Raw genomic sequence first — 14,145 nt, forward strand, 5'->3', positions numbered from 1 at the left:
GGGCAGATTCTCTACCACTAGCCGCCACCAGGGAAGTCCTCTGATAAAGGACTATTACCTAAAATATTCAAAGAACTCTCAAAATTCAACAATAAGAAAACAAACAACCTGACTGAAAATGGGCTAACCAAGGAAGATAATACAGATGGCAATTAAGCATATGAAAAGATGCCTCACATCACTTGTCATTAGAGAATCACAAATTAAAACCAGATCCCATTACATACCTTCTCAAATGACCCAAATCCAGAAAACTGACATCAAATGCTGATGAGGGTGTGGAGCAACTCACTGCTCCACATTCCCCTCACTCACTGCTGATGGGAATGAGAAATGGTACAGCCACTTTGGCAGTTTCTTACATAAACATACTCTTACCATATAATCCAGCAGCTGTCCTTGCTATTTACCCAAATAAACTGAAAAGTTATGTCCACACAAAAACCTGTACAAGGATGTTCCTAAGAGCTGTATTCAACTGTCAAAACTTGGAAGCAATCAAAAACATCCTTCAGTAGGCCAATGGATAAAACTGTGGCACACCCAGACCATGGGAAACGATTCAGCGCTAAGGCTCTCAAGCCATGAAAAGATACGGAGTAAACGTAAATGCTTTTCAAGTGAAAGAAGGCAATGAAAAGGCTACACCGCATGATTCCAACCATATGACATTCTAGAAAAGGCAAACCTATGGAGACACTGAAAAGATCAGGGGTTGAGGGGAGGGTGGGATAAACAGAGGACACAGGACTTTGGGGGTCATGAGGCTCTTCTGTAGGATCCTACAGTGGTGGATACGATATGTCATCATGCATTTGTCTAAACCTACAGAATGTACACCGCCGTGAACCCTAACGTAAACTGTGGACCATGGTAAAGACATGTCAGTGCAGGTCCGCAGACGGTACCAAGGGTGCCGCTGGGGGAGGAGTGACCAACAGTGATGGGGGCTGTGGGGGAGGCGGAGGTAAAAAGCGAACTCTGTACTTTCTGCCCAATTCCGCTGTCAATCTAAAACTGCTCTAAAGTTTATTCTTTTTTTTTGGAAAGAAGTAAAGCCAATTAAGGGACCAAATTTTCAGTGTGTAGTAAAAACAAAGTGTAAATGAAACTTTATCTTGAAAAATGAAACAGAATCATTTATGTTTTTACATGTAACATAATGTAGGTTATAAATGGAACTATGACATAAAAAGGAAACCAAGTAGGGAATTTTGGCTTAATTTTTCCAAAACATTTATGATGGCACCATGCAGCACAACTCACTCCTTCTTCAACTCCTGCTGTAGAATTCTGCAAATACAGCTGAGGATTTTGCCAGTCTTTTTCAAGGGCCTCTCTGTCTTGATACTCAAACAATTCACTTTTGAGGAGCTGGTAGTACCATCTACCCCATCGTTTCTTAACTAGTAGTGGGCTGTGGAGGGATATGTGTGAAACTTTCAGTCCTCAAACATTTCTTTCCTCAAACTTAAAAGACATCGTGCATCTTTTGCAAGATTAACAATTACGTTTCACAACTGTGACCGCTTTACCAACCAGCACTGAGTGTGACAATAACACTAATCTGATGGGCAGAGGTACAAGCTGATGTTCAGCTATGATGTCCGGGCAAGGAGAAAACTCCCAAGTGGTCAGCTCATTAGACAATTTTCATGTTCCGATAATTTGTATCTTTCCCTATACCACTCTTAGCTGGAGGGACTTGGGCAACCAGCAGTCTGATGACAAAGACTCCTGTCATCAACATTAGGACAGAAAAGAAGCCAATTTAAGCTAAAATCCAGGGGCTAAAGTCAAGCACTTTTCTATTGCTGGAGATGTAAAGATGAACATGACCTCCCTCTAAAAATTCAATCTAACGCAGTTGAACAAATAAACACACAGTACGGTAAGTGCTGTGACACAAAGGTGTCTGTGCAGAAAGTGCTATAGAAGAAACCTAAGCGAGTAAGAAATTAATTCTTCTGGCTCTCTAACTTAGGCCTTGAAGGAGGTATTTTAAAAGCAGACACCGGGTTGCCAAGTAGAGTGAGGAACGAAGAAAGGCCTGGAGACTGAAAACACAAAGCTCATTCAAGGAATACAAGGTCAAGTGTAACTAGCTCAGCTAGTTGTTGCTGGTTAGGGGAAAGGAGAGATTTATAAAACAATAACAAAAAAAGAACCACTCTGAAAAAGTAATGCTGGGGCCCAAGTGTAACACATGCAAACAAGTTTGGATTTTATTCTCCAGCTACAGAAGCCACAGTAAACTTTCAAACAAAGGAGTCGGGACATTTGAGAAACCCCTGGCAATGGTATATCGAACTGGGGCTGAGGCAACCCACAGCACAAGTGCCTCCTGTTACAGGGTCTAAGCCAGGACAGCAGGGCTGGAGCAGACGGGAGGTGTGGGCGCAGAGGCAGGTCACCAGGGTTTAGCTGCCATTGTGTGTTGACAAGGGCTTCCAGAGAGAATGAGAAGTCTGAGAAATAACCCTGGGGCACCAGCCGGCTGCTGTTAATATTAATAGTTCAAAGAAAAAGAAAAAAAAAAAAAGGGCAGGAGAAGCATATTCCAGGGTGGGGAGGAGCAAAAGGGTTAAACATGGGACAGACTGGTTGGACTGAGCTGAGCGAGCTCTCAAAAGCTGAAGACGGACCAGCACCCAGCAGAAAGCCGGGGCTGGAGATGTGAGCCAGGAAGATGTGATCACCAGAACCTACAAAGCAACTGGCTGTGGAGGGCCCCTGAATTTCAACCAGGTGTATCCCTCTCCCCACTCTGAATTGTCTCTTTTGTCTTTTTTTTTTTTTAAACTAGGCATCACCCACTTTCTATACCCTAAAACACCTCCTTCTCCTCATTCAACTCATTCCACAACTACATTATTCCAGAAAACAGGACTGACACCACACCATACATTATTCTAAAAGGTCCACCAAGCCAGTAGGAAAGTTGTGTCTTTCAAGATCACCAATTCTTGGAGAAAAGAAACAAAACATTCTTGATGAAATAAACATTTGTATTTTACAGCAAGACAAGAAAAATTGAACCCTAAAACTCTTCTCTGCCCATTTCGGCCTGCTCCCTCCCCCTGGAGTGTTACGTTGCTAACCAGCCCTCCCCAATGGCAGAAATACCCACTCAACCATTAAGATCAATTTTCCTTCTTCTGGGGCCAGCCACAAAACTCCTCTCTCAATCCTTCCTCTCTCTCAGTCCTCTCAGGAGTCACTCGCCTTGCATGTGCAGACATCTTCAGTGAACTTTAGTGCCGATAATCATTTCCCTTAAAGTATATCATACATACATATGTCACATTTACAAGGCCAACACATCATTTCCCTTCAGGACAGCAACTGGCCCAGAAGAGACTGGGCTGCACCTAATGCGAGTTCTTAAATAGTCACTCATGACCTTGTTAATATCACTAGCTATATTACTTGCATTCTGCCTATTTTATAAGATTAGTGTCTCCTGCGTTATCAAATGTGTGACTAAGCCTCCAATAAAATTAATGGCCATTAGATAACTTGAAATGATTGACTAAGTATAAAGCTCTGTAAAACCAGTGACTATAGTAGTACAGCTCTACATGTGGGAAGAAGCAACAACAGGGAACTGTCTCTTGGAGCATAACAGACTACTAAGATATGTGGTCCAGAGGCTCTTGGTTGCTGTTCACATGGCCTAGTCCCCTAACAGCACATCAAGGGGCCTATCAAGGAAATCCTCCCCAACCTGGGAATGAGCATGGCTAGCACCATGGAATTGCTCACCAAATGCCTCCTAAACTTTGGTCAAATTAAGACTGAAAGGGAAAGGACTGTAGAGAATCTTGCCCACCGTCCAGTTCTATAAGCATCAAATCATTAGCCACTGCGGTCACTGACTCACATACATCCCAAAAGGAATTCAGGGCAAAGATTAGGATGAGGCACTTCTTGCTCCAGGAAAAATGACCCTCGGATTGTTTCCAGGAGAAATATTTCACAAAGCCGGATTCCTGCACCTTTCCACACTGAGATCATTAACCCAGATGTCTGTTCCTCCTGATTAGCAGCAACCTTCTGCTGAGACCCGTACTTGTTAGTAAGGTCGCTCTTGGCCACGTACACACAGCTTCCCACACCCCCAACAGTTCTCAGAGCTCTCAGAGACTCTCTGGGTTACGAGGCTCAGCCTGGCTCGAATAAAACTTCCCATTTCTTTCTTAGATTGACGACTGATTAGTTTTTTCATCGACATCCTCTAAGCTTCTAAGATTGTCAGACTTGCACAAAACACAAAAGGTTTCGCTAATGAGTGACACTCCCCAGAAAGTGGCCACAAAAACACCTACGGCTGGATCCAGGGTGTCCACATGTTTTCAGAGGCAACAGGAGAGAGCACTGGAGTAGGCAGTGGGTTCAAGAGGCTGGGCAGCTTGCTCTAAGGTCGGCTCAGAGCCACTGACCTCAGGCAAGCTGCTGCCCCTTTACACCTTCCATTTTACAGTTGGATGATCTGAGCATCACATGGGACCATCCTCTCACAGAATTTTCAGGCCTAACTAAATGTGATAGCTTGGAAGAAAGTTTCATTTGGGGAGAAAAAACAAAACAACAAAACATTTAATTAGGCAATTCTTGGGCTTTCCTTTCTCTTCGACTCTCACTGCTCCTAAGCATATCTGTAAGAAAGGCCACTGGCACAAAAAGAAAGTGAAGGTCAGTTAATTCTGCTGCATTTGCGGTCTGGGCACAGAAAAGGAATCAAATGACGAAAACTGGATTTCAGGATTATTGGTGGCAGCCAGCCAGCCAGCCAGTTTCCAGACACTGCACTCAACCTGGTCAAACAGTTAAAAGAAAATTAGCAGTAAAAGACCACACATTTTTAAATGTCTCAACAAAAGGAAGTCTACTAAATGATAAGTGGTCATCTCAAAGGCACAGTATTGACAAAAAGCAAATTTATGTTTTCTGGTTAAGCCTGAATACGGACGTACACACACAGACACGCACACACATTTCTTGTAATTTAAACTTATGATTAAGTTTTCTAAGCTTAAAAAAGGGGGCAAAATCTTTTTACCTTTAGTAGTTATTTTTAGAGCCACACATCCTAATTTTGGCTTGTCACCCACCTACTTGTCTGCAAGGTTAGTGAGGAATGAACAGAGGCCTCCACTTCACCGCATACAAATGTCTCTTTCAACAGGAAAGAGATCTAATCTTGGACTAGAGAAACTAAAAGCAAAAGTCACCAAGTGACTTTTTTTTAAGCGGGCCACAATATCCCTCCTTCATTCAAGGTCCCCTGGAGGAGGGCATGGCAACCCACTCCAGTATCCTTGCCTGGAGAATCCCCATGGACGGAGGAGCGTGATGGGCTACAGCCCATGGAGTCACAAAGGGTCGGACATGACTGAGCGACCAACACTTTCACTTCTTTCAGACACATTTTAAGCTTCTGTACAAAGTGTACTTTGTGACTGAACAATATTGTTCTCCTTAGAAGAGACCTGCTTTCCCACGACACCGGTATGTTTGCAACAGCCTGCCTTCAGGCGGGGCGTGGGGGGTGGCCCTGAGGGGCCGCGGGGTCCGTTTTACTGGATCTGGCCCCTAGTCGGCCGCAGAGCCCCTCGGCGGGCCCGCGCCCCCTCCATCGGGCCCCGCCCCCGGCCGGCGTCACCTGACTGCCCGCCCCCCCTGCCACCGACCTGATGACACTGATGTGAAACTGGTCCTCGCGAAGGCCCCGCCAAGCGCCGGGCAGGAACTCCTTGCACCACAGATAGGCCCTGCGCCGCGTCCGGGGCTCGGGCTGGTCGTCCGCCGGCGGCGGCGGCGGGGGCGGCGGGGGCAGCGGCAGCGGCGGCGGCGGCGGCGGGGGCAGCGCGAGCGGCGGCTGCCGCCCGCCCAGCTGCTTGGGCTCGCGGTCACTGGCCCCGTCGCGCTGCTGCCCCACGCCGGGCGCCGGGGCCGCGCTGCCGCTGCCGCAGCTCAGCAGTAGCCCGAGCGGCGAGGGCTCTGCCTCGCCCCCGTTGCAGAACTTGGTCTTCATGCCGGGCAGGCGGCCGAGGAGGCGCGGTCGGCCGCAGCGCGTGAGAGCGAGGCTCAGGGTCCGGCCGGACGCCCCCCTCACGGAGGCCGGGCGCCGAGGCCGCTCCCCCCCTCGCTGACGGGTAGGCCCGGGGCGCGGGCGGCTGGGGGCGCGGCGGACGGGTGCGGGGCGGCGGCGGCGGCGGCGGAGTGGAGGTAGCGAGGGGCGGGCGGCGGCGGCGGCAGCACTCGGCTGATCCCGCTCGCCGTGGCGCTCGCTCCTATACCGCCGCCGCACGAGGAGCGCCGGCCGCGTCACAGCCCGCCCTCGAGCTCGCCGCTGATTGGCCGCCGCCCGCGGGCCCCGGTGCATCACAACCGCCTCCGCCCTCTCCACGCCGCCTTCTCATTGGCTGCGGGAGCACACTGGCCCCGCCCCGCCTCCTTGCCAGTCCCGAGTGCTGCGAGCGACGGAGGCGGGGCCTCGAAGGGGCGGCGCCTCAAGGGGGCGGAGCGTCGAGCGGGCTCCTGGGGTCGCAAGGATGGCCAAGCTAGTAAACCCGCTGGGGGCTCCCCGAGAGCGGTCGGAGGCCGGGCGGCCCTTGAACTTCAGGAGAGCCAGACCTCGGCTATGGGGGCTGAAACTTTGCTTGGACCCCCCTCGAAACCTGCAGGACAGCAGAGGCTGAGGCCTGGCAGGGGGCGGGCAGGCAGGAAGCGGGTGCCCGGAGGCCGGCTTCTCTCTCCCCACGACCTTGGAGCGAGGCACCTCCTTCTGCAGCCCCGTAGGTGTGTTTTTAGAACGCTTCCCGGCGCCGGCTCCGCTCTCCGGGAGGCGTGGCCACGCCCCGTCCAAGCTGGAGCGTGAGAAATGATTGTCCCCGGGTCAGAAGCCGAGGCCGGAAAGGGGGAAGACAGGTTCAAGGCCGCGCCGCCGGCCCAACCTTCTGCAGCCTCAGTTTCCCTGTCCGTGGTGCTGAGGATGCCTGGGCCTACGGGCGCGGGGCGGGCGGGGCGGCGTCCCCGCGACCTCCCCGAACACTGGCCAAAGGTGAGTGTCGCGGGGGCTCCTGGCTTTGTGGAGGCCGCCCCGCCCGCCCCCGCACAGGAGGCAGTCCCGTGACTGTGACTAACGCACCTTTGCTCGCGGAAGTGGGGGGTGGGGCAGGGCCTCCCCCCGCTCCATTTACCCCATGTACTGCCCCGTGTCCCTCTCTCCTCTCTCACCCCGGCGCCCCAGTCCTTTCCAAAAGTAATTGGAGTACGGATACATCTAAAAATTACGGATCCTCTTTTTACCCGGCGTGAGCTGGGACAAGAGGTTTCGCTGGTTGCTTAGGAAATTCAGCGCCTGGCATACAGGAAATGGCTTCTGTGTAGGGATTTCACAGTCTTCGAGAAGAAAACATCTCTTCTTAGCAGTGTGTGCTTGGCTGCACTTGCTCCAAGGGGGGGGGGGGGGGGAGGGGAGGGCTCATTGAACAAAGGATTATGATGAAAGGGGGCTTTTGTCAAGACAGCTGTGGAGGTGGGCCTGGACACTGAACTGGAGGGAGCTGGGAGCCGGCCCAGCACTTTGGGGAGAGGAGGAGCTGGATGTCGGGAAAGCTGAGAAGTCAAGGTCTCCAGTCAGGCCATTTAGATAAGAGGGCCAAGGACTTTGTCTAAAAATACCAGCCCTGAGAAGGTGGGGCTGTGTCTATGTTCTGCCCAGGTGACAGGCCTTTACGCCACTATCCCGTGGCAGCAGCCTGGTAATCTCACAGGAATGCTTGAAACGTGGCAGGGAGGAAGGGATACAGGAAGTGAGGGTTGGGCCTCTGTCCTTTGAGGGAACTCTGGTGTCTGCTGGTTTGGGCTAATAGAACCCACAGCTTCCTTATGGGATCACAATTCGTTGTAGGAATAAGAAATTGCCTCATTAAAGATGTTGGAAAGTTAGGTCCATTACTGCTCCCATTTAATGGATATGGAGACTGAGTCCTGTGGAGGCTGAATGACTCAGGTGAGGACCCTTGGCCGTGGTGAAGAAGATGAAGAGCAAGGCAGGTGTCCTGGTTGCTTCATGTGAAGAGCATCATGCCTGTATGGATGCAAAACTTCCCGCCCACTACAGTCTAACTAAAGTCCTGGACTTGCTCTCTCTCAATGGCCAGTCAGGACCCACCCTTAGCCCCGGGGTTGTCAACTCCACGCAAAACCTCCATGGCAGAGACTGAGGTAGCTTGGCATGGTAATGGTAAAATATTAAATTTTACATTAGGGGGTGTTTAAGCTGAGCTTTGAAAGGTTGAGAAGACATCTCTCCTAGGCAGTCAGGAGCCTCAGGCTGCTTTTACCTCTGCAATGAGCATAATAATAGGAGCAACTTTCCTGAATCATCTGTGATGATGTATCCAACACACGGTGCTCAGGAAAAATATCAGACACATCACTACCCAAAGGAGAAATCCAGAAGGATAAATATGCCCATGACCCTTGAGGGAGCACCCATCCCCAAGACTTCCTCCCCAAACAAGAAGTCATCAGCAGCACAGAGCCCCGAATACATGTACAAAACTGGCATCACCACATTATTTCTCACTGAAGAAAGCTGGAAATAACCTAAATGTTTGTCTAGCGTCCCAGTCTGAGCTGTAAAGGATGTCGGCGCATCAGTCAGGAGTGAAGTTAGTAGGAAGGGTACATTTTTCCCTTGAGTGCCTTCAGTGTGCCAGAAATATTTGCTGAAAAGTTCTTCCCTGGTGGCTCAGTGGTAAAGAGTCCACCAGGCAATGCAGGAAACACAAGTTCGATCCCTGGTCTGGGAAGATCAACCAAGCCCATGCACCACAATTACTGAGCCTGTGCTCTAGAGCCCTAGTTGCTCCTAGCTCTAGGAGCTGCAACTATTGAGCCCACGTGCCGCAACTCCTGAAGCCTGCACACCCTAGATCCTGTGGTCTGCAGCAAGAGAAGCTGCCGCAGTGAGAAGCCCATGCACTGCAAAGAGTAGCCCCCACTTGGTGCAACTAGAGAAAAGCCCACACAGCAATGAAGATGCAGCACAGCCAGAAAGAAAAAGGTTTTAAAAAGAAATATTTGCTGAACAAATGAAGTCCTGGCTCAGCTCTTGCCAACTATCACTTTGGGTTGAGCCTCAGTTTCCTCAGCTGTAAAATGGGTTATCACTCACAGGGCACAGGGTGGTTGTGAAGGGTGAACGGGTGGCTGTACAGGATGTGTGCAGCGAGCAAGACACCCCCACCCTCCTGTTGTTACATTCAGTCTCTGCTTGGTGTGGCTTCTTATCCAGCAGCTGGCATTGAGTAATGAATAACGCACAGCCTTGTAGCAAACCAGCCTTGGAAGACAATACTGTGTAAGATGAGAATGCAATGGACATTCTGATCACCAGAATGTGATCGTTTGTGCACATGTGGACAAGGCTTGGAGAGAAATTTGCTACGGCAGGTGCTGGTGCTGGGAGGAATGTGTTCCAAGCATAAAATCTTTTCTTCTAGGACATCAGAAAAAATTTTCCAAAAGCTCCTTGATGCTAAATTCTGTCAGAGCAGACACATGGCATGGGTGATGGGCCTCAGGATGGGCCAGGGAGCAGGGCGTGGGGGAGATTACGAGGCCCTGCCCAGACTCTGGCCTTCCTGGAGACTGGTTCCTGTGGTCTGGCCTGAGAGGCCTGGCAGGGGAGTCGTTGGGCAGACCATAGGCAAGCTCCTTACTTGTATCCAGCATCTTTGAACTTTCAAAGCCAACAGTATGTTAAGTATAATCAGCACTTCGTCTCTCAGGTGAGAAGGTTGAGCTTCACCCAAGAGGTAAAACCATTTGTCCAAGGCAGGCAGCTAGTAAGGACAGGACCCAGGGACCTACCCAGGACTCCTCCCCCTGAATATAGGGGAACTCCATCCTTCTGCACCAAAAGCACCTTTGACCCAGAAAGTCCTAGGCACTTGGCACAGTGGGGATTTCCTAGAGGACTGCAGAAGGAGAGCCCTGGTTGGCTCTGCTTACCACCCCCTCCCAGGCTGCACTCAACCCAGTTACCTCAGTTTCAGTTCTGAGCCTTAAAATATTAATGTGGGTGGAGAGAGGCCATCAGACTGAAATCCTAACTGTTCAAGATTGAATTACAGCCCCTGCCAGCAGTGTGACATGGAACTGGGCTCTTCACTGAGTGCCTGGGTTGACCCATGCCCAGGATGCTCTGTTAGCCTGAGGGCGAGCAGGCCCAGCAGCTTCCAGAGGTCTCTGGGCCTTTCTGAGACACGATTCTACCTTACACCTAGCCTCAGTGTTTCAAGGCCAAGGCCCCAGGCAGGACGGAGGGCCCACAATTTAATGAGAGCAGGGGACTCGTACACCCATGTGTCCGGTGGTTGGGACAGGCTCTCACCCTACCCACCCCCCCACATGCAGATATCTTGAGTATAGCATTGGAGGTAAAAAGCTGTCTGGAGCATTTGCCTCCACCAGCTGTGTGACCTAAGACAAGTTACCTACCCCTTTAAACCAGATGGAGATGACTGTTCCTACCCTACTCGATTGTTGGAGGTGGGGAGAATCATTGAAGGAGCAGGGAAAGGGCTGGGCTCAAGGTCAGGCCCACGCAAAGGGTAGCTGTGGACTTGTACTGATTGCTCTCTGGATCCCCAGCACCTGGTGTTATTAATAGTAAGGGTGGCCCTGCAGGAACTCATCCCATTAGCCAGGGGCTGGGGCAGGGGCAGGGGGGTCCAGGGGAGATGGGAGCAAAGAACTCTGTTAATAGCAATACAGAGCCTCCTGGAAGTCTACCAGGGCCTGGGGCCTTTTCCATTCTTTGAGGCACCTAGCACTTTTCAAAAATGAAGAAATACAGGCAAAACGTGTTTTATTGCTCCTCAAAAATACCACTTTTTTCCCCCCAAATTTGTGGCAACCTGTATGGAGCAGACCTATTGGTAGCATTTTTCCAACAGCATTTGCTCACTTCATGTCTGTGTCACATTTTGGTAATTTGGGGAAACATTATTATTATTATATTTGTTATTGTGATCTGAGATCTTGTTTTTGTGACCAAAATTACTGCCCACCATTTTGGTAAACGATGAATGCTGTGGCCATCGGAGCCATCAATCACTGCGGCAGCCCCCTTGCTGTGCACCCTGAGGGGAATTCAGGATGGAGAAAATTAGAATGCTGGCACTAGATAGCTGAGATGCCTATCAAAGGAATAATTGCGCTGAGCCCAGATTCTTGCAGCTTGCCATCCAGAGAAAACACTAAAACCATTAACTCAAGATGTCTGATTTTTGTGGTTAGCAGTAATCTTTTGATGTTTGACTCTGAGTTTCATTTGTTTGTTTTTTGTTGTTGTTGTTGTTGTTGTTGTTGTTTTCCAGCAAAAATTCTGTATATCCCAGCTTCTCCCTTTGCCTCTTTGGAATGTTTCCTCAGAGCCATCTGAAAGTCTCTTTTCCAGACTACATTCCTCAGGAAGGTCCCCAAATAAACATACCTCTCAACTTTTAGGTTGTGCATTTTTTTTCCAGCTGATATTGATAGATTTGCAAAAAGATTTCTGCTCAGTGAAGGCTCAGATGATGGTTAGCATTTTTTAGCAATAAAGTATTTTTTTAAAGTATGTAGATAAAGAATGTTCCCTGCCATATCAGTGAACAAGGAGGCCGTGGCCATCCAGCCATCAACCACTGCAGCCACACCCAGCGGTGCACCCTGAGGAACTGGGATGGGGAAGAATAGGATACAGGCCCTAGATAGCTCAGGTGCAGAGCAGAGGAATTATTTCAGTGAACCTAGACTCTGGCATCTTTCCATACATAGAAAAGTGCTAAATTCATTAATTCGACATGTCTAGTTTCCTTTAATTAACAGTAATCTTTGAATGATCCCACTACCTGGTTTTTATTGCAAAAACTCCTCTATACCCTGAGTCATCCCTTACCTCTTTGGAGCAGTCCCTCCAAGCTATCTCAGAATGTTCACCCAATAAAACAATTCTCAGGCTTCCCTGGTGGTCTAGTGGTTAAGAAGCCACCTGCCAATGCAGGGGACACAGGCTTGATCCCTGGTCTGGGAAGATGCCACACGACCCAGAGCAACTAAGCCCATGCACCTCAGCTACTGAAGCCTGCGGGCCCTAGAACCTGTGCTGTGAAATGAGAGAATCCACTGTAGTGAGAAGCCCCAAACTGCAACTAGACGGTAGCCCAAACTCACCGCAAGTAGAGAAGGCCCGCGCGCGCAGCAACAAAAACAGCGCAGCCACACATTTCTTTTAAAAACTGTAATTCTCAACTTTTAGGTTGTGGATTTTTCCAGTTGGCAGGATGTACACTGTTTTTTAGACATGATTGTTGCAGACTTAATAGACTGCGGTATGCTAGGAGTATGTGGTATGTGCACTAGGAAACAAACAAAAACAATCGTGTGGCTTGCTTTATGTTGATACTTAACTTTGTTGTAGTCTGGAACTCAAGCCGCAGTATCTCCAAGGCATGCTGGTACCTCAACATAATTATTGAAACTGGGGCATAGGGCTTCCCGGATGGCTCCTTGGAAAAGAATCCACCTGCCAATACGGATGACGTGAGTTCAATCCCTGATGCGGGTAGATCCCACAGGCCCCAGAGCAATTAAGCGTGAGCACTACAACTACCGCATCTGCTGTGTTCTAGGGCCTGGGAACCGCGACTACGGAAGCCCGCTTGCCCTGGAGCCCGTGCTCCACAGTAAGAGAAGCCTCGGCAATGTGAAGCCTGCGCTCTGCCAAGGAGAGTAGCCCACACTCAGCCCGGCTGGAGAAAAGCCTCTCAACAACAAAGACTCAGCACAGTCAAAATAAATGGAATGTTTTTTAATCTAAAAATATTTATTAAAAAAAAAAACTGGGGCATATTTGAAACACGTAAATTGAACAAATCAATGCCTTTTATTTTTTCGGCCGTGCTGTGTGCCTTGGGGGATCTTAGTTTCCAGAAAAGGGATTGAATCCACGCCCCCTGCAGTAGAAACATGGAGCCTTAACCGTTGGACCACCGGGGAAGTCCCACACACCAGTGCTCTTAACACACATGCAAAAGCTCCTGCACAAGATAATTTTACTGTTCCCAAGCTAATAGCAGGATTCATTAAAAATAATTATGGTTTGTGGCACACTGAAGAGCATTTTCAAGCCTGACCACGTCTCTCTGATTATCTTTATTTAGAAATGACCCCAAAAATCTAACTCTGAGGCCCTAGGGCACAGGAAGCCCTCCTGGGGCCCCCAAGGTAGACCCTGGCAGTGACCATCCACCTATCAGCAGTGATCCCTGGGGTCCCCTGTGTGTGTTTCCTGTGTCCCCACCAGAAAGCCTTCCAAACCCACCTTCTGATTTTGGTGGAAACCTGTCCCCTGGTTTTGCACCCTAGATGCCTTATTTTTGTGACACAAGAAATGCAATTGTTTAGAAGATCCCTGTTCTGACGGAAGTCACACTGTGGGGAACCAAACCTCTGGGCAGGCGTCAGGAAACCCTGGTTCAGGAACTGTGCCCCACTGGACTCCTTCCTGCTCAGTCAGGCCTGGGCCCTGCGGACTGGACTTGTGCCAAGTGGCCTTGGAGTGGCTTTCCTTCCTGTGGAGAAAACCCAGCAGGACTCGAGGGCCCCTTGAACAGATGGGTAAGCTGAGGCTGGGGCACAGGCCGGAGTCAGTGGTTCTGTCTATCCGGGATCCCATGGCCAGAGCTCGGCACCCCACCCCCAACTCCCCACTCTGCATGCTCAGAACCTGGCCCCTCACTCCTGGAAGGGTTAGGGAGAGGGTCTAACCTGTGGGAGGGTCTCTCCCCCAGGAGCACCTCCGGTCCCTAGCCTGATGCCCCTAGCTCTGTCCTTGGTGACCCCCACTCCCATCTCAGTCTGAAGGAGCCTCCCAGAGGTGGGGGTCCCCTGGCGACCCTCTGTGTGACCTTGGCCGGTGCCCAGCTTCTGAGCCATCTAACAGGGCAGAGGGGCGCTTGGCGGCAGCCTTGGAATCCACTGGGTCCTAGAGACCAGCGGCCGTACCCAGCCCCCCACCTCCCCCCAACAGCTGCCAGGCCAAATTCCAAGGTCCGGGGCTACGGGGAGGAGGGCGCGGAG

General features: G+C 50.3%; 1 protein-coding gene and 1 long non-coding RNA gene across 11 annotated transcripts in view; one reads left to right on the plus strand and one right to left on the minus strand.

The window, feature by feature from the left end:
* CHKA (choline kinase alpha) overlaps positions 1–6,808 on the minus strand; it is a 58,060-nt gene extending 51,252 nt beyond the window's left edge. For all 9 annotated transcript variants that reach the window (XM_069565595.1, XM_069565594.1, XM_069565590.1 and 6 more), the window contains exon 1: positions 5,694–6,808. In XM_069565595.1, coding sequence (XP_069421696.1) covers positions 5,694–6,388 — 695 coding nt within the window. In that variant the 5' untranslated portion in view covers positions 6,389–6,808. The remainder of the gene's footprint in view (positions 1–5,693) is intronic.
* On the plus strand, positions 6,538–13,185 carry LOC138426771 (uncharacterized). Of its 2 annotated transcripts, XR_011251740.1 has the most exons (3): positions 6,538–7,066; positions 12,485–12,606; positions 12,696–13,185. It is a non-coding gene; the product is annotated as an uncharacterized lncRNA (long non-coding RNA). The 2 variants fall into 2 exon arrangements; XR_011251741.1 differs by lacking the exon at positions 12,485–12,606 and having other exon boundaries at positions 6,861–7,066.
* The last annotated feature ends 960 nt before the right edge of the window (positions 13,186–14,145 follow it).

The sequence above is a fragment of the Ovis canadensis genome, chromosome 21 (assembly GCF_042477335.2).
Source record: "Ovis canadensis isolate MfBH-ARS-UI-01 breed Bighorn chromosome 21, ARS-UI_OviCan_v2, whole genome shotgun sequence".
Taxonomy (NCBI): Eukaryota; Metazoa; Chordata; class Mammalia; order Artiodactyla; family Bovidae; genus Ovis; species Ovis canadensis.